Here is a 22,002-nt window from a genome sequence, read left to right as displayed (position 1 = left end):
TCATATCTCTTTGTGTAATACTTCAAGCACATTAAAACTCTTCTCTCTCAAACTCATTACTTTCAACAATCTTGAAGTATTAGCTTCGTGTGTCGGATTTGAGCGAGTAAGGTGTCTATTCGAAGATTTCATCGACAGGAACTCGTATTTTAAATCACTTTCGCGATTCGATGGAAGGATTTTCTGGGATCTGAGTTTGAAGATACTGCAACCATAACTTTTCGGTTTAGATCCCAGAAATTTAGGCAATTTTAGGAAGTGAAACCTACTGGGCTTTGTTCTACTCGTCAAGACGGTCGTTTGAGTGCTCGGTCACTTTAAACAGAGGTCGAATAAAGGAAATATGGCCATCTGAAGTTTCAGGCACATTTTCCTCCGAATTTTTAATAACCGAAAAATATTTCTATGAGTTTCTGACAGCAGGGGTAGTCCATCTTAACGTTTTTGGGCACTTTAGATCTATTTTAGGGTTTGTTTTGACAAATTTCAACTCTACAAAGCAAATTGATGAAAGTTATAGTCTTTGCTCTAATATGCGAAGTCCGTGTACTACAAGGTGTACTCTTTCTGACTTTTAGCTCTGATTAAAAATAGCTAAACGTAGTTCCTATGATATTATAAAGTTGCAATCATTTGATGTTACTGAATTTCATGGTTCGAAATTACATGTTAAATTTGACATGAAAGAACGTGAAATATTCCACAATGTATTAAATGATTTTGCATATAGTATTACAAATGTGGATGAATATCAATGGAACAAAGATGGAGACTTTTGTAGGGTTTACTTTCTAAATTCTCTAATCATCTAGCTATGACTTGTAGTGAGTATAAGACGACAAAAAATATATGAGATCACTTGAATACTTAGTTCCAAAAACAAGAGGGGCTCTCCAAAACTCTCCGAGAAAAGAAGTTCTTTGAATTCGAATTTAATATGAATGCATTTAATTGAACTTGAGAACATAAGGAACAAGCTAAAAGATGATAAAACTAATATGTCCGATAATCTTTTTGTCGGCCTTATGTTGAGTAAACTACCCGCTGAATGAAGTTCTTTCAAGACTAAAATGCACAGACTGAAAGAACAGAGTGGACTATATGAATTAAAGAGGTTTATTCATATTGAGGATCAAATCTATTCTAGGAAGAGTCTAAAACAAGTAGGATAGCAAAAGTCAGTTGCAAACTTAGTTTTACATTGCAATAAACCTCAAAAGAAGTCTAAGTCATCATAAAATGAATTTTCTTCACAGTTAGAGGCCAAAAAGAATATCTTCAAGAAAAAGAAGAAGAAGAGAAAATGTCATAACTATGAAAACTGAGGTCACTGCGTAGCAGAGTGTAAGCTAACAAATAAGTTAAAGAATAACACACCACGAATGAGGCTAATATATTAACTAATAAACCTGAGCCTCAAGCTTTCATTGAAATGATGAAGAATGAAAAGGTCAATGTCTCTTCTGAGTGGTGGTTGGATATCAAAGCTACTTGTCATACTACAAATGACAAGAATTTACTCACTGAGTTCACAGAACTGAAAGACACCGTGAAAACTACAATGGTTGTGAGACAGATATGACTCATGCTAAACTACAAATTTGATGCTTCCTTTAGAAGAATTACCAACTCTAAAACAAGTCAAAGTAGTACCTTTACTTAAAAGGAATTTGATATCTATGAGTTTTCTTGATAAAGCCAGTATGTCTTTCTCAACTATGAATGGTAGAGTAATTTTATTTGTTAACTTATGTTATTTTAGTTGTGCATTCAAGGATAATGGTATGTATAGGTTGAGTTTAGATACTAAGAGCATAAACCATGTGAGCTCAACTTTGATTGATCCCAAGTTGTTGCATAATAGACTTAGACATGTGAACTATAGGAAAATACAACATCTAGCTAAAACTCATGATATTCCTTTGGATGCCTCTACTCAATTTGACAAATATGAAGTATGTGCACACACTAAAATCACTAAACAACTTTTTAAGTCAGTTTCTAAAAGCACACAACTTCTTGAGCTAATACATTCTGACCTTTGTGACTTTAGAAATTGTGTTACTAGAGGTGGTCATGAGTATTTAATAACATTCATAGATGATTTTTCTAGATATTGTCATGTCTATTTGTTGAAATCGAAGAACAAAACTTTTAAGATTTTCAAGTCAAGAGTAGAAAATTAACTCAACTTAAAAATTAAGATGTTTAAGAGTGTTAGAGAAGGAGAATACACAATAGCAAAGTTCAAGGAATCTCGTGCTTCAGAGAGCATAGTACTTAAAATCACTACTCCTTACTTACCTCAATCAAATGATGTTGCGTAGCGTAAAAATAAGACATTAACTGAAATGTTAAACTCTATGTTACTTACAATTTGCATGCCTTCCTCCTATTGGGGAGAAGCAGTTCTGACTGCCAATCACATCCTGAACAGGTTGCCGCACTCTAAGTTATCAATGACACCTTATGAGATGGCATAAGCGTTCTTGTAGATACGATACTCTTAAGACTTTGGGATGTATTGCTTATGTAAGAATATAATATCCTAAGAGACCTAAGGTGGGACCTAGAACCATTACTTGTGTATATCTAGGAAGCGCAGAAGACAGTGCTACAAATAGGTTTTTGGATCTATCCACAAATGCAGTGAGAGAAACTAGAGATGCGAAATTCTTTAAGAATAAGTTTCTTAAAGATCATGGCTTGAGTGTTTCTAGATCTACAGATATGATTTTAGAATCTCCTATAGAATCTGAAGGAAGCCTTTCTGACACTAATCCCACACAATCTGCTGTTAAATCAGTTCTAGCTAGAGTATCTACGAGAGAGGGAGTTCTCAAAGACTTTGGCGAGGACTTTGTCACTTACTATTTAGAGAATGATCCATTCTCCTATAAGAAAGCAATGAGATTTAGGTAGTGTTTGGTTGAAGTTTTTGGTGGAGATGCCCATCCATTTGAGTTTGGAATTTGATGTTGTCTTTGTTTGGTAGAGGGTTTATAAAAATTTGCCCACCAATCTCTTTTGCCTAGCAATTGAGAATCAAGTGCAAAAATGAACAAAATGCATTGTTGAAGTTTACCAATTTGAACATGGTATTTGCATATATAGCTGGGCAAGTAAGAAAAAGGTGACAAAAGTAATGACAATATTATCTCTTCTAATTCAATTTTCCTTGTAAAATTTTCACCAACCAAACAACTTTTTCTTTAACTTTCCTACCAAACTCATTTTCCTACCATATTCCTAGTAATTGCATTTACCTGGTAAAAAAATATATATATCCTCTACCAAACGCCCCCTTAGGGAATCTCTATTGTGGACAGAAGCCATAGGTGATGAAATGAGCTCACTGCTACATAATCATACTTGGCAGCTAGTCAATTTGCCGAATAGGGGCTAAGGATATAGGCTGTAAGTGGTTACTGAAAAAGAAACTGAATAGTGATGAATAATTTACAAAAAAAAAAAAAATAGTGATGAATAACCATACATCTGTCATTGTTGCACATACATCTGTCCTTGTATGGTCTTAAGTAAGCACCTAAGATGCGACATCTTTAAATATGAGAAATCATAATCATACATCTGTTATTGTTGCACATACAGCAACTTTAGATATGATTTTACCATATATATATATATATATATATATATATATATATATATATATATATATATATATATATAGGTTAACATTTCTTCAGCCACTTGAGATAAGCTTATCTCAAGCTATCCCTTTTAACTATGTACTTCGGGTAATACATAGTTACAATGTTAAAATTATTATTTTTTCTCTCTTTCCTAAGTCACTTTTCAGAACTTGTCTGTTGACGTGGAGAGAGATGAATAATTAACTTGTCTGTTAAAAAAAAAAAACTTTAACATTATAACTATATACTATCTGTTGTACATATTTAAAATGGATAGCTTGAGATAAACTTATCTCAAGTGGCTGGAGAAATATTTTTCCATATATATATATATATATATATTTACGAAATTCAAAGGAATAATTAACTAATTTCCTAATAAAAAATATTCATTCAAGAATGAAAAAAGAGAGATTCAAATAGAATAAATAGAGAGATAGGATATAAGCGGGTAGCGGGAATCGAACCTGCATCATTAGCTTGGAAGGCTAGGGGTTATAGTTGACGTTCATTCATCATTTTGAACGTCTCTAATTCAAAACCGAACGTGAAATTTTTGTTTCATTCGGCTTCTTTACGGAAGAAATTAAGATAAGAGATGAAACACATGAACAAAAAATTGACTCATAACATCTATGTTAGTCTTTCCGCATAAATAGAGTTAAAACACCTTGCTTTTTAGATGATCCCTATAGAAAAAGTAGGGCTATTATAACAATCCATTTTTTTCTAGTTACTTCGTTCTTTATTTCTATTTGAGGGAATCTTTAGGAAAAGAAAAAAAATTCCGTCGAGCTAAAATATGTCAATGTTTCTAGTAAACTAAAAAAATCGCTTTATAGCTATTTTGCAAAAGTCTTATTCTCTATCTTGACCGTTATTTTTGTCCATCTATCAATTATAGTTTAGGAAGTTATACTAATTAATTAATTATTAATTACACTACAAATGACATCCGTTAATTTTCGTTCAACAACAACTGAGATTAAGAGTAAGACTTATAAGTCTTACTCTGAAGTCAAAAAAATTCTCTCATATATATATATATATATAGATAAAATGATTCTGTTAGAAATTTTGTCAAATATACTAATTAATGATTTTGAAAATTAATATTATTTATTTATTTATTATTGCGGAATTGAATATGTTAAGTTGAATTGAGTCCTTCAATTAAGCATGCATCATTATGCATAAATTTTGAAGACATTCAACTACGACATCACCCTTCTTATTTAAAAAAAGAAACAAAATGATGTGCGTGATTAAAACTTGATAGCCATGAATCTCATTTAGTTCCAATTTCAACGTGAATGATGTTATTCTCAATCTTATTCTTTTCGTCAAATAATTTGTTCTACAACCGATATCATATTAACAATTAAAACAGTAGAACTTGCTGTCTACAAAAAAAAAAAAAAAACAGTGGAACTTGCTAACCCAATTTAGTTTTAGTTAGTTTTTGAAATAGCAAAGAAGGGTCTCGAGTCTGCCTGTTACTTTCCCCGTCCACTCAAGCAGTTTCCAAAGTCCTATCTTATCTCAAAACGATCTTCTTTTATTTTATTTCGTTTGTCGGTCATATCTAATCTCTAATCTTAAGTTAATGTTTTAAATCCTATTCTTCAACCTACCTTCAATCTAATTTAGCCTTAAATTAAACCCATTTTCACTAAATCAGGTACTACTTTATTGGGAGTTGTTCTCCGCCAGTTGTTTATAGGATTATAATTCATGAAAGTGAAATTTGTGCTCCGTGGAAAAAACGATATCGCTAACTTTTTTATTTTTTGTAATATGCGTGATATTGGTGTGACCTTTATATATAAAAGAATAATGACAAGTTGATAATAATTAAATTTAATAATTGTAACTTGAAGCCCATGAAATGCACTTGATAATATCACCACATCGTTTTGAAAATGACAATATAATACAAAATCGCATTAATTAATCACATAAAATGCAAATTGCGTTAGTTTTAATCAACAAATGTATGCTATTTTTCTTAAAAGTCATAGTTAACGATAAACACATCAAGTGTCAACTATTATATGTAAAAATTTGAACTAAAAGGACTCTTAACTTGATACAAAGATAAGTGGCTAATTGAATAACTGCTCACTGCTAAACATGCTGAATGTGGCACTTAATCAATGATTGCTCAATCGGGGATCGAATTTCATTCAATCTGCTTTGTTTTTATGTTAAATATATCTTCCTTTCCCTTTTCATATTTGGTCTGATTTTTTTTAACAAAAAACTAATATGCTAAATATGAATTATTCAAAAGTTATAATATATATACACACACATCATGTTTTAAAATTTTTTTAAAGATCATTTATAATTGATATGTTATTTTAAATATTAAATATCTTGTTCGTTATTTTAATGGGTTTTATAAGAGTTATGTTGTAGGAAAAATAATTGTGTAATGTTATAGAGATTCATTTTGCGTGCCATAATTTTTTTTTTCTTTTTTCTTTAAAAAGTGTGAGCCCCACAAAATGTTGTGTATATAGAAAAATTTGTTGTGTCATGTTAAATGACAAATGTAAACTCCTATTTTAATTCATAATGGAATTAAAAATCCAGATTTCTTGAATTATGATGTTTTGTGCATGCCAGCTAAAAGAAAAAGAAGAAGAAAAGGAACATAAACTTAATCGCTGTCATGTTTGACATAGTCTCATTTTTTAAAAAAAAGCAACGAGAGAATGTGGCTTAGTTGATCAGATGGATGATGGAACATTATACTATACACAGCATGGGAATCAACAGGAAAATAAAATTCAAAGTATTAATAGTAATATAAGTACTAATAATGAAGGTGCGGATGTGAAAGGAAATCTGTGTTGGTTGGCTTTGTTGAATTGCGGCAGCCATTGAAAATAGAAATAAATTTGAGTAAATACCATTTTTAGTCTCTGTCAATATCTACGAAGTCCTTTTTAGTCCTTGACAATAAAAAAAGACCAAATTGGTCTCTGAAATTACAAAAAAAGGGGCCATGTTAGTCCTTATGTCAACTCCCAAATATGTAGAGTGACCATTTTCTTATACTTTCAGGGACCAATTTGGTCCTTTTTTATTGTCAGGAACTGAAAAGGACTTCGTAGATATTGCCAGGGACTAAAAAGATGCTTACTCAATAAATTATGAACACGTAGAAATGGGTTTTGAGTCTTTTGACACTTCAAATCAATTATCAACAGCCATTCAACTCTGACCTATCTACCTTGCATTACATGTAACAACAAATGGATTTGGATTGTGAAAAAGTGATCAAGATATTTGATCACAATTATTTATTTAAAAATTATATATATATATATTTTTTTTTTATCTCATCATTGATAAATGATTGTGATTAAATAACATAATCACGTGATTACTTTTTCACATGAGAAAATTCAAATCCAATAACAATAACATTATTGCATTGGCATTGGAATTGAGACTTGAATAGTATTCCATGCCACACCCATCCATTGCTCTTAGGTTTATGCCTTAGCTGTAATCGACTCAAATGCACGTCATCACGCGTCCCACGCCTCTTCTTAATTCCCCTTGACCTAGGTTTGGGACCATCCTACACTTTCCTTCAGTTTGGATTTATTTAGGAATATCATTAAGAGCCCCACCCATTAATCATTATTAAGTGAGGTGGGATTTCTATTTAACTCGGAACATTATAAGATTATACATCATTTTTTAAAATAATTTAATTATTTTTCTTCCATATGCTATGTTTGAATAAAAGTTACGAAAAAGAATAAACTGACTCATACAATTATTTACAAGATTTTTTTTTCTCTTTTTTCATATAATGAGATTTCAAGATAGAACTAGATTGTAGGGAGCAAACTTTTACTTATTTGTGAAGTTATTCACCAACCAAGTCAGTAACATCAAAGTTTTCGATTCATCTTTAATCCTATCGCGAAGTTGGTGGAGATATGTTTAACTCTATTAACACAGTTCCGTACCTATCCACAAAATGTCCAAGCCAACTAGCCAAATTCAGGAACCTCAAAAGCATTGTGTAAACAAGTAGGGATGTTCATCCACCAATCTAAATCGATTCAGACCGCGGTGATCGAACCGAAAAACTGACAACTGAAAAATCGAAAACCGAAAAATCAAAAATCGAAAAAAAACCGCAAATTTTAATTGGATTGGATTGGTTTTTAGATGGGTTGATGAAAACCGATCCAATCCAAACCGATCCAATATATTAATTTCTCTCTACCTACTTGGGTCTTTCCCCAATCATAGCCCAAAAATTTATAAACCCAAAGACCCATTAACCCATCAACTAAACCTAAGAAAAAATTTGGTAACATCTCATTAACAAAATTTTATCTTTATAGAGCTTCATATCTCATTGCCAAAAAAAAAAAAACTATATTATAATTTACTAATGCTTTTGTATTTCAAAAAAAAAAAAAAATTACAAAGTCAATATATACAAAAGATGTTATTTGCAGCACCACTAAGGTTAGCCTAGTGGTGTGAGGTGTGTGTGTTAGGAGTGTGTGTAGTGTAGGGTGTTGTGTTCAATTCCTTGTAACCTCCAAACAAAAAAAAGATGTTATTTGCACAATAATCATGAAATAAATTTTATGATTTTCAAAAAATCAAAAACCGATCCAATCCAAACCGAAAAAAATTGGATTGGATCGGATCGGATTTGAAAAAAAATCCAAACCGAATGGATGGTTATACGATCAAACCGAAGGGATTAGATCGGATGATTTTTGCTTCCAAAACCGATCCAATCCAGACCGCAAACACCTCTATAAACAAGTGAGCACTTCAACCACAATCCTAATTAGTAGTTTAGAAGATTTTTTATATGAGGAAGTATTTTTCATTCTTTTTTTTTCTCAAAATTCTAAATTGTTGCCTTTTCTAATTGAGGGGTTAGGACGAAGAAAGAACGAGGAAGGATAATTATTTTTCCATTTGAGTTGTAACTCATAAAAAATACAATTTCTTTGCATTTCTCACTTGAACAACTAAATTAACTATTTCACAAAAAAGGGTATAATAAATTCTTATTAATTTTTATCATTTTCTTTTCACAAGAATCATGGAATGATGAAAAATTAACATGCGGTGTCCTTAAGTTAAAAAACATGTATTTAACCCTTGAGTGAGCTTATTGAGCAATGCTTTTCCAATTTCAAGATTGTGCTCACATATGGACAAGTTTGATGCCACCTTGATCCTTTTTTACTTTTGGTCTACCAACAAAATTTCCCATTTTTTATTTCCTTTTGTCTCATTTAAAAATACTAAAGCATTGTATTATCCATACAAACATATGCTCACATATGATATGACATAGGTTTGATGCAGCTTGATCCCGTTTTACTGTTGGTCTACCGACAAATTTCCCTCGTTTCTTTTAATTTCCTTTTATCTCATTTAAAAATAATAAAGCAATGTATTATCCTTCAAAATCCCAAATAAAATATTGATGATTTAAATTGATTTTGATAAATAAAAATGGAAATAAGAATGTAACCTCACAACGGGTCAGCATGAAATCATAATTCTATTGTAATGTTTAAGGAAAATTTGTATTCGTAATAAAAATTATTGTGAAAAATAATAAGAACATATTAAAACAATATAATTACTCTTGATTTACTTATAAAAATTGCATAAGCAAAGTAAAGTGTTTATGCGTGTAAAATATTTAGGATGTTTTAAAATAATGAAGTCAATAATATTTTTATTATTTGGAAATAACTAAAGGACATGTATTGAAAAATTACTATTTTAAATCAAATTGACTTAAGTTAAAATAATCAGGTTTAAATTACAATATTAGAAGATGTATAAAAATTTCCCTTATATATATATATATATATATATATAAATTAAGGATAAGTTAAAATTAGTATAATTTAATAATTATAACTTAAAAAATATACATTCTTATATGTCTAAAATAACAATAATTTGATAATTTTTTTATAAAACTCTAGTACAATAATTTAGCCGTACCACCCCATACGAGATTGAACCATTAGATTAATAAATTGTTTCGAAACGAAATTAATTATTTTTGTTAATAATGGTAATACGATTGTTTTCATCAAAAATGAAAAAAAAAATATATATTAAGTAATTGATGATAATAAATAGAGGAAGGTTATAACCTCTGTTCTCTCATTTGCGATTTGGGAAAAACAAGTGCTATACCTATGAAGCGCCGATTTGGTTATACCCTATCTTTTTCGTAACTTACCGACATTCTAATACTCGTTGCAAATAATTAAAAAAAAGTTCAAAAGTTGCATTGTGTTACGTTTTAAGTTCCAACTATTAAATTCGTTGGATTACGATTACCATTTTATTGAGTTTAATATAAATATTTGGGATATCTTATGTTTCTTTGCAAAATTGTTGGGTATTAGAAGTTTAGCTTTATTTTTTGTTAAATTATTGAATATTAAATATAATATACACTACATAAATTAAAAATATTATTTAATATCAAAACGTGTCCTAACTTGTCAAAATTTAACACTTTTTAGAATTAACGTGTCAAAGTGTCGTGTCGTATTCTGTGTCCCGTGTCGATGTCAGTGCAACATAGTGCTATACAATAGGACAACAAATCTTATTCTTGCAGGTATTTCGAAATGTGTGTAGTTTTTTTTTAAGTGGTGGGCTCCACTAATTGTGTGTCTGCATAATAGAATTAATGTCATGTCACATGACCAATATAAAACTCTTATAATTTTTTAATCAAATCAAATCAATGGTAATTAAATAAGAGCTATTGATTTGATTTTAATCAAATAATTATAGGTTTTAATGTTTTTATAGTGAATATAGATAAGTTATCTATACTTGCTTCTAAAATGACATCATTTTGGTTTGAAAAATTAAAAAATTATAATAAAAAGACTATTATAATTTTAAAATAAATTATAATTATAAAAATACTTTGATTTTCGCCTCAAAATGATGTCGTTTTGAGCTCAATATAGATAAGTTATCTGCATTGACGGTAGAAAAACAAACTCATAATTATAAAGAGATTAAAAGTATATTATCTACCTAAAAATATTTTTTTAAAAAAGTTTCAAGAAAAATTCTTCATAATTATTTGCTACATTAATTATTATTTAACTAAATACATTTATTATTAATTGTCAAAATAATAATAATAATAAATCATTTATCATCTTAATTTTTGTATAATTATTATTATTTATGATATTAATTAATATTTACATGATATGTGCAACTGATTACGACGGAAATTATTTAGATAATTTTGAAAAATAATTTGAGATTGTATATAGGCTTTAATGTTTTTACAGTGAATGTAGATAAGTTATTTATATTCGCTCTCAAAACGACGTCGTTTTGGATTAAAAAATTAAAAAATTATAATTAATAAACTATTATAACTCTGAAAGAAATTATACATACAAAAAATACCTTGCTTTCTATCTCAAAATAATATCGTTTTAGATTTAATGTAAATCAATTATCTATATTAACGATAGAAAAAGAAAACTCATTATAATATTCTTAAATATATGATTTTTCCTTAAAAACATTGAATTGGGTAATTATGATATTGAATAAAAGAGTACAAATAGGAATGCAATTAGCATGCCAAAATAGAAACGGCAATAACTATTAGCTAAGCACTTAATTCAAATTACAAAAGAAACAAGCCCACAATTAGCCTTTGCTCCACGTCAACTCCACGCGTTTCGCACCCTAATTGATCCAGATTTCTCTATCTTTGGCTTTTTTTCCCCCACCCAACGGATATTTCTGATTTTTTTCTATGATTCCCTTTATCTCTTTTCTGATTTAGTTCCAACTGTCAGCAACCACACCCAATCCCACCCTCCCCTCTCCCACCTTCTTAAAAAACCGTGTTCTCTAAACCTTTCTACACATAACCCAAACTCCGTACTACTACTACTCTTATTATTATTCTCATCAAATTTTCAACATGACAACACCACCTCTCCATCATTTCACCTTATCTTCTTCAAAATTTCCCATGATTATTAAAAAATAAGAGAAAAGAGAAACAATCTTCCACAAAATCAACTCACAGACCAGCCAGCCTCAGATTCTTGCGATTTGATTTCCCAGTCAGTCTTGAAGGGTATATTTACTTTTGTTTCTTCTTCCATTAAATCTTCATATATGCACCATGAAGATTTTCAGCCCCTCTAAATGTTTTCTTCGGAATGTTGTGTGTCCATCGGACACCATATTCCTCGAAAAAATCAATCTTTTCCATCTGGGTGTTTCCCATCTTCACCAATTCAGAATGTCCATCCTCTCTTTCAACTTGATATAATTTAGTTCCATTCACTATTACTACAACAACAACCCCCCCTCCAACCCCACCTCACATCTTAACCTCTCCCTCCCCCCTCTCTCTTTCACTCTCTGATAATGGATCCACAACCACAACCACAAGATGATGAACAAATCACACTCCCGAGAAACATCATCTTCGACAAGTACGAGATGGGGCGGGTTCTGGGTCAGGGGAACTTCGCCAAGGTCTACTACGGAAGAAACTTAATCACCAACGAGAGCGTGGCCATAAAGGTGATAAAGAAAGATAAGCTAAAAAAAGAGAGGCTCGTGAAGCAGATCAAGCGAGAGGTCTCTGTGATGAGGCTTGTGAGACACCCTAACATAGTTGAATTGAAGGAAGTTATGGCCACAAAGGGAAAGATCTTCTTGGTCATGGAATACGTCAAAGGTGGTGAACTCTTCTCCAAAGTCGCAAAGGGAAAGCTTAAAGAAGACGTGGCAAGGAAATACTTTCAACAACTCATAAGCGCCGTTGACTTTTGCCATAGCCGTGGCGTCACACACCGTGACCTCAAGCCTGAGAATCTTCTATTGGATGAAAACGAAGACCTTAAAGTCTCTGACTTTGGTTTATCAGCTTTGCCGGAGCAACGCCGTGCCGATGGGATGCTCGTGACGCCGTGCGGTACACCTGCTTATGTTGCACCCGAGGTGTTGAAGAAAAAAGGGTATGATGGTTCGAAAGCTGATATATGGTCATGTGGTGTTATTCTCTATGCTTTGCTCTGTGGTTATCTTCCTTTTCAAGGTGAGAATGTGATGAGGATTTATAGGAAGGCTTTCAAGGCTGAATATGAATTCCCAGATTGGATTTCAATGGAAGCTAAGAACTTGATCTCTAATTTGCTCGTTGCTGATCCTGAAAAGAGGTTTTCTATCCCTGAAATCATGCAGGATCCTTGGTTCCAAATTGGGTTCTTGAGACCCATTGCGTTTTCAATGAAGGAGTCTTCGGTTGAAGAGGACAACATTGATTTCAACGAGGTTGGTGGTGATGAAGAACATGTTCCTGAATTGGTTGGTGCAATGGCAAAGCCTTCTCGTCCCTTTTACAATGCCTTTGAGATCATTTCCTCTTTGTCACATGGCTTTGATCTTAGGAACTTGTTTGAGACCAACAAGAGGTCCCCTTCTATGTTCATATCAAAGTTCTCTGCTTCGGCTGTGTTGGCAAAGCTTGAGGCGGTGGCGAAGAAGCTGAATTTTAGGATCACGGGCAAGAAAGAGTTCACGGTTAGGATGCAGGGGAATAGAGAGGGGAGAAAGGGGAAACTGGCCATGACGGTGGAGGTTTTTGAGGTGGCGCCGGAGGTGGCGGTGGTGGAGTTTAATAAGTCTGCCGGAGACACACTGGAGTACATTAAGTTCTGTGAGGAACAAGTTAGACCTTCCCTCCAAGACATAGTTTGGAGCTGGCAGGGTGACAGTAATTCTCATCAGTAGTTGTTCTTTTTCAATGATTATGATTATAGTTTGCTTTAAATTACCGAGTTTCATTTTACAATATGTAAATTTGGAGTTTGTGATGATGATGATGATGGTGTTTTGAAGTTTTATAATATCAATTAGTTATCCCCCAAATTATGAAACATGTGAAAACAGAGTTCTTCGCTTTCCCTTTGGCTTCATTTAAGTGACCAAATAAAATATGATTAATATAGGTAGTGGCCAATTGAGGGTTTTTGAGTTCCCATCATGTTATGAAAATTGGTTTTTTGGATTTTGGAGGGCAAAGAAAGCTTGAAGTACCAATAGAGTAGTAAAGATAGAATTGGAAGGCTTTGATTGGATTACTAAATTCCAGTTGTTCAATTAGATTACTAAATTTGGTTGTGTCGAAAACTTTTGGGGTTTTGATTGAAAATTTTCTTGTCGCCACACGCCACTTTTTTTTTTTTTTTTTTTTTCTCTAGCTAAATAATGTGATTTTGGAATGCAGGTGAATTAGGGCTTTAGGTACACAATCCATTTATGTCAATATTTGAATAATGAGTGAACAATGGATGAGTAAATTGCAAGACAGCAAATAGTTGGATTTTCAATATAGCTTCATCATTGTTATATGTTATTATTATGCTAGTTTGGTTGTGCTCTTTTTGCAGTTGCTGTCTCCTGTTGTACAAGTTTTAACCAAAAACAAACAAAAAATAATCAGATAGGTAAACCTGCCACTGCTGTCCATTTTATCCATCTAATGTGGAGCCAAAAGAAGATGAAAGGACAATAGATTTTTATTTTTTATTTTTCCCCTTCCCACTTTAACTTTTTTAGCTAATAAAGTGGGTATTAGGCAGTGCCAGTGGACGAAGTATTATTGGATGTCCCTTTTATGGAGTAAAAACTGTTTTCACAACAAAAAATTGAGATGTTGCATCATGGGGCCTTCACAACTTAGAACGTACCATCAGCTGACTCGGCTCCCTGTCACTTTTGTCAAATGAGGCTCCAATCAAATGCTCTAAAATAGCTGAAATTGTTTTGTTTTGTCTTTGTTTTTTTGTTTTTGTTTGTTTTTTAGCTGAGGAGGAGTGGAATTGAACAGCTGACTGTTGTCGTTCTCAGATTCAACTTGTCAAGTTGCCTATGCGATTAGGTATATAAAATATATTATGATGCATCATATTCATTCCACGGCTTGAGCCACCTAAATACCTAATTAATCCCTGCATGAAATATTGTCAACAAAGAATATAAAAACACCGATTAGCTCAATTTAGGTCAGATGATTGGATGACTGTCATATGCGTGCTTATGTTGTGAAAAAAAAAAACTTCGGGAGTTGTGAAATTGTAAACAATTATGGTACTTGTGCATAAAATGATACTTATACAAGTTACATTACTTTACTCCTATCATCATCATTTGTCTTTTTCTTTATCTTTTCTTTTTATTCGTCATTATTAAAGGTACACAATTTTTAATGCGAATTACGGATTATATGCAATTACCATTAGTCAATAAAAAAAAAGTAAACATCATTTTTAGTCCCTGGCAATATCTACGAAGTCCTTTTCAGTCTCTCGTAATAAAAAAGGACCAAATTGGTCCCTGAAAGTACAAGAAAAGGGCCACTCTACATATTTGGGAGTTGACATAAGGACTAACATGGCCCTTTTTTGTAATTTCAGGGACCAATTTGGTCCTTTTTTATTGCCAGGGACTAAAAAGGACTTCGTAGATATTGACAGGGACTAAAAAGGGTGTTTACTCAAAAAAAAAATTGATTAATGGAAGGATTTAATATCTCTCGGAGATAAAATTAAAGTTATTTCCTATTATGTGGAGTTTATATCTTTTTTTCTTTATATAAATCCACATGTTTCATATATTTTTATGTACAGAAAAATATTTCTGCAGTTATTGCTGATAAGTTATCTGTATTTACTCTCAAAATAATATCATTTTGAGATTAAAATATTAAAAAATTATAATTATAAAGACTATAATAATCCTGAAATAAATTAAAATTATAAAAATATCATGATTTTCGTCTCAAAACGACGTCGTATTGGGTTTACTACAGATAGTGGCGGACGCATGTCTGCGCAAATGTATGCAAGTGCGGACATGAAATTTTAGATTTTAGTTTTTTTTAGGTCCTTATTTATCTCTTTGTTCAATATTTATATTAGAAGTAAATACTTTTTTAAGTCCCTAACAAAAAACACGGTCCCCACTTTAGTCCCTTATAAAAAAAATTAGTCTCGAGTTTCCTGAGAAATTCAAAGTGGACCAATTTAGTTAAAATCGTGGCCCCTCATAAATTCAAAAAAGATCCACATTAGTCCCCCAAAAAGACTAAAATTGGTTCACTTTGAATTTCATGGTGACCTAGTGACTAATTTTTTTTTATAATGGACGAAACTGAGGATCGAATTTTTTGTAAAGGACCAAAAATGATATTTATTTTTATATTAGTTAGCAACATAGCAATATATAGAAATGATTAAAACAACATAGCAACACAAATTGATTAGAGAAAAAACTTATTCTTCTTCCTCTGTCATGTACTCATTCTCATGTTCTCTTCATCCTTTGTTTCCTTTTTCTTTTTTATAAAAAGAGAAGATTGATTGCAGGTCTGACATTCTCAAATAAGTTACTCTCTAGAGACGAGGTCTGTGATTTTGCTTGCCTTATGTATATATAATGTTGACTTTTTTATTCACCACTATAAAATAGAATGATGATGTATGGATGTACTGGAGTATATTCTCATATTTATTTTGGAGGATTGATGAGATTTAGGGGGGAAATAATTGGTCAAACTATTGCCTGCAGCTTGTTGTGGAAGCAACTAGATTATGAGTGGGTTCAACCGTTAATTTAAACTTTATTTCAAAAAAATATTTTCGGGGGCGTTGCCCTCGATCCTCTGACACTAAATGTGCGGACATAAATTTTTTTTCCTGAGTCCGCCACTGACTGCAAATAACTTATCTGCATTAACTGCAGAAAAAACGAACCATTTTATGTATGTAGGAAATAATTTTATCTTCTATAATATAAGAAATTACCAACCTAAATTGAATCAACAAAGAGCTATGTAATTTACAAAGTACGAACTTCGGTATTACCCTCACAAGAGGGATGTACGAGGAAGCATAGCTCACTTACCATACCAACTAATTTTTCTCTCGAATTTGATGTTTGGCAGGTAGGGCAGTGCATGGGTCAGGTTGGGTCAGATTTTTGTGTCGACTCGACCCAACTTAGTTTTTATAGGTCAGGTATTTTGACCCGACTCGCTTTAATTTGATCCAAGTCAAGTCTGACATGATTTGAATATTTTTGAACTACTTCAGAACTGGGTCGGATCAGATCTGACTTGGTTTATGAAGTTTTTCTGACTTAGTTTCTGAAGTGGGTCAAATCTGACCTGACCCGTTTTTGACTTGGTTTCGTCACAAAATTTCGTCGAAATTTATACGTTGCAAACGATGAAAATTTCGTAACAAAATTATCTTTTCGTCAGAATACCTTTTGTCGAAAAGCGACGAAATTTTTTCTCTAATGAGAATTTTTACAAAAATAAATTTTCTATCGAAATTTAGTTTTCGTCAAAAGTTTTGACGAAAATGATTTCCTCCATCAAATGTTTTAAACGAAAAAAGAATTCCGTCAAAAATTTTGACGGAATGTTTTTCGTTCCAAATTTTGATAGGAATGTGTTTTGACGAAAATTTCGACGAAAATTGTTTTGAGAAAAATGTTTCATTAGAAACTTTCGACGAAATTTAGATTCTCTAAAGAATTTTGACAGAATATTTTTTTCGTCAAAATTTTTTATTGAAATATTTTTTGTCAAAAATTTTTATGGAATTTTTTGACAGAAATGTGTTCCATTGAAAATTTTGATGGAAATGTTTTTTTTCAAAAAAATTGACGAAAATATTCAGTAGAAAATTTTCGATAGAAATTTGTTTCGCTAAAAATTTTGACGAAATTTCTGTTTTGTCAAAAAGTTTAACGAAAATATTTTCGTCGAAAACTTTCGCCGAAATTTGAATTCTGTAAAGAATTTTGATGAAATTTTTTTCCGTCAAAGAATTTCGATGGAAATGTGTTTCGTCGAAATTTTTGATGAAAATGTTTTTTTGTGAAATATTTTAACAAAATTTAGATTCTGTAAAAAAATTTGACAAAAAAAATTTTCTGTCAAATTTTTTAGAGAAATATTTTTAGTCACAAATTTTGATGAAAATTTTTTCGTCAAAAATTTTTGACGTAATTGTTTTACGTTAAAAATTTTCTTTTAATGTAAATGTGATTTTTTTTCTTTTTTTTTTCACATAATGGGTATGGGTCAAATTCTGGGTTAATGGGTCATTATTAAAACAAGTGAGGTCGAAAACTGACCCAAATAAAGTGGGTCAGTATTTAAACTCTGTTCAAAAAATAGGTATTTATGGATCAGGTCAAGGTCAGATCAAGGGCAGAACAAGTCAACCATTTTTTTTGCACACCTCTGTTGGGAGGTTATGTTATCTGAGGCTTTTATATAAACAAAATAATGTAAGAAAGTCTCCCAATAATAATTTCGATAATTACAAAAAAGTAAGTAGAATTATATATTTTGAATTAGGTTATTGCAATGACTGGGAAGAATTTAACTAAATTGTTTTTTTGTTTGAAAAATATAACAAATTGAAAGGAATCTTATTTAGGTTTCTGTCAAAAGCAAGCACATGTATTATTATTATTGTGGTAAACCAGACGAATGAAATTCTTTGGGGTAGAAAAAGAAGAAGCAAAAGGACAACAAATTTAGAAAATGAGAATCCCTCACGCCAATCCGATTCCTTGAAAATTAATTGCGGGCTTGACAATGCCGAGTCCTTTCAAAGTATTTGTGATCATTATTGCTTGCCTTTGGATGCTTCCAGAGTTAAAGAAAACTAACACTTCATAAAAAATCATTATATGAGGATTAAAATACGAATTTTTTTTCAGTCTTAAAATGATTATCTTAAAAAATACAGTGATTGAAGTTAAACCATGGGATGAATCAGAAAAATTGTAGATAAAATTCAAAGGCAGGGGGAATAGTCCATTATGATCTTCACTAGATAAAATTTGACCGGGTGAGAAAAAAAAAAAAAAAAACTCTTTTAAGTGTAATAGAATATAGAATATTGCAGCATAATAATATTTGGGCAAATAACAACCATAAGTAAGCCAAAGAGGAAACTTGAACCCTGCTACTGCTAGGGAAGCATCTGAAAATATGTTTCCTGAGTGCTTACTCCTTAGTTTTCTGTTAGCAACGTCTCTTAATTATCCCATGTGACTAATATTGTAGATATGAGCTATATTATATCAAACGTTACTTGTTTCATGATCCAGCTATATAGTTTATTCGTTCTGTATTCGCATCTTATTATTATTATTATTAATATTAATATTTTGTACACGCCAAGCTAGAAGGTTTCAGGGTCTTCTGCATCTGTCGTGTCATTTAGAAGTTGGAATCCTCCAGATAACATCTGAGTAATATCTACAAGACCAGTAATGTCAAGGTGTCCCCATTTGTACATGCCCCCGCCCATAGATAATTAGCTTGACATGCGATCCAATTCAAAGGGCAAATTGGGAACTTTTAGTTCCTTAAACTAGTAATTTTCTTTTAATTATAGTATATGTGAAATTTGGATTCAAACTTGCATTTCTTAAAGTTTAATGTAAAAAAAAAAAAAAAAATGTAGCTCAGCTCGTACCAAAAATCAGAGACAAATTTTGAATGATAAGAAAGTGATTTGAATTAGCTGAAGGTGACCAATTATTAATTTTGAGGCCCATAAGTTAAACAGCCAGAAGTATAGTGAGGAATGAATGGAAGAACAACTGAGGAAACAAAAACAATGGTGAATGTTATAAATAATTAATTGTGGGGTGGAATACAGATTTCAAAGAGTTAGGAAGCTCTATCAAACAATGGTGGAGCCAGAGCGGCGATTATTTGGCAAGGTCGAAAATAATCATCATCATATATTTGAGAGTGAGAGGCATAGTTTTCATTTGCCAATGTCAATCAATCTTTTTTTTCTTCTTTTTTTTCACGTCAAATGCAAAGAGTTATCAATATCAAATAAATAAAGTTAGGATAAAACTATAAAGCAAGTTCATCACTACAAGCTACTTGTAGCACTTGGGTTTTATCACCTGTTAGGATTGTTTTCTGGGCTACTCGATGGGCTTGCTACCACAAAACACTGTATTTAGAAAAATACGAGTTCTTTTTTTGTTGAGTAAGGCCTTATGGCTCATACATGTTGTCATGACTAAAGTTATATATGTCACCCAATACCAACTCACTTGGTGCAAGGAACCGAGTGGGTGGAAAATTATCTCGGTTCGATCTTCATCAATGCTATTTTAAAGAGAGACATAAAATCTTAATCTTTGACCTGCTCCACACTAGGAATTAGTCTCATAGCGGACTTAAAAGGCTTGTTTGTATTGACTTGTAAAAAAAAGTCTTTTTTATAACTTTCTTATTTTAAAAGCACTTTCTATAAAAGTTATAGCTACTTAGATTTTTAAAAAATATTTGATTTTTGAAAAAAAATATTTGGCTTTTGACTTCTACTTTTTTTAGAAGCTAAAATTTGTAGCTTCTGAAAAAAGTAGGTTTTTGACTTTTTTTATGACTTTAAAAGCAGTCATCCAAACATAAACTTCGAAAAAACGGACTCAAGAGTCGAAGTTTATGAAGATATTCAGATAGCCCACTCATTTCAAAGATGATATAAAAAAAAGTTATATATGTCAAAACTTTATGCTCGTTAAAGCCCACCAACGCAGGCTAATATTTAACTGGTAGAGATTTTACATGATTTTGATGAAAAAGTCTCAAATCTTGAACTTAGTTATGTTCTTTTGGTATCTAAATATATTTTATATATATTTAACAAATTACCTGGTGATATTGATCATCTAGAAATTACATTCCTTTATGTGTTCGCAAAATTGTAGCGTTGCATTAATAAGCATTATCTATTCCTTAAGAATACCTTGATAACATCTAGCCTCGCTGCTCATCTAAGCGGCGAACCTCAACTAGAACTCCAAGTCTCCAAGTACGTTATATCCTAGAAATTTGAAAGTGGGAAACACTTTTTTTTTACCAATTGCAAAATCATGGACATCCAGATTGAGATGGCTTAATAGTGAATAAATCAAAGAAAAATTGAATTTGATTCTTCTTAATTTCTCCGTCTTATTTATATTTTATACCAATAATTTGCATCTCTCAAAAGTCATTAAAGATATCAATTTTATGGATTCCATTCATTTTCTTTCTTTTCAATAATAGACAATCTCTCGCTTATATACATATGGACTCGTTGACTTCTAGCCATATATACCAACTTAGCTTATTGAAAAAAAAAAGAGGATCAAATTTATAAAACATCTGAAATTACAAAGACTAGAAGTGCATTTAAGATATTAAAAAGTATAAAAGATAAAAACATAGGGAAAAAAATTAATCAAACTAATTATTTATAGATGTTCAAAATGTTTTTCAGTTTAACTTTCATATAAATTTCCCTATTATGTTTAACACAGTTTTTTGCCATATTTTTTTTTTCTGTTAATATTTAATTATCCTCATTTGTCAACGCCACTTGTTCTTTCGGTGCAGACTTTGATCTTGATTGGTCCCAGCCGGTCCAGCACCCCCATTCTGGGCCTCTTGGCTTGGAGTCGTAGATCGGTCCCCATTGATTCCTGGCCTTTTTTTTGTAACTAGTTTTGGTTTCAAAGAATGTAGTATTTTTATATTTAATAGATTGAACTATCTTTATTTTAGGCCACAGCTACGGACCATGTATAAAAATTAAAGAAATATTAAATTCATGTGATAGGAGACAACAAGTCTCTCCTATACACTTAAAAAGGTGTAGTTTTACTTCAATTTTTTTTTTTTTTGTACAATGGGATTCACATAAAATTGTGAGTGCAACATGAGATATCATATCTCCTGTTGCATAAAAAAATATAATCCCTAAAAATTAACTCCAATAAAATATGTTTTTGTTCCCAGGTTAAAAATTGAAACAAGGAAACAACCTATCTAGGGTTATGGGTCACACGAGTTGATTACAAAAATTAAAAACTTATTCATGTCATTTACCTAAGCTTGTACACAACTTGTTTTATCCCATGAATCAACACAACCCACATTTTAACGTGTCATGTCGTAGATCGACCCACATGACGTAACATGTTTTGCTCGCCCTATAATAATCCAAGTTTTTCGCTCACTTCTTATTTAGAATTTTCATTTAATCATATATTTTTAATAAAGGGATAAGTTATTTTACTTATCTTTTTTTTTGCGTATCTTTTTCTACCATTCTCCAACATCATTAGATCAGAATCTCAACTACTTTTATCATTTATCTCTCCTATTGAGATTCTAATCTAATAGTGTTGGAGAATGACAGGCAAAGGTAGGGAT

The 22,002-nt window shown here is 31.5% G+C and overlaps 1 protein-coding gene across 1 annotated transcript; it reads left to right on the top strand.

The window, feature by feature from the left end:
- The first annotated feature begins 11,586 nt into the window (after window positions 1–11,586).
- LOC133304342 (CBL-interacting serine/threonine-protein kinase 5-like) lies at window positions 11,587–13,611 on the top strand. Its single transcript, XM_061504357.1, has one exon. It carries the CDS (start codon window positions 12,111–12,113, stop codon window positions 13,479–13,481), a length of 1,371 nt encoding a protein of 456 aa, XP_061360341.1. The 5' UTR covers window positions 11,587–12,110; the 3' UTR covers window positions 13,482–13,611.
- The last annotated feature ends 8,391 nt before the right edge of the window (window positions 13,612–22,002 follow it).

This window comes from Gastrolobium bilobum, unplaced genomic scaffold (assembly GCF_033153095.1).
Source record: "Gastrolobium bilobum isolate Gb01-03AN ecotype WA unplaced genomic scaffold, APGP_CSIRO_Gbil_v1 utg10043, whole genome shotgun sequence".
Classification (NCBI taxonomy): Eukaryota; Viridiplantae; Streptophyta; class Magnoliopsida; order Fabales; family Fabaceae; genus Gastrolobium; species Gastrolobium bilobum.
This window is presented reverse-complemented; position numbering and strand designations above follow the sequence as displayed.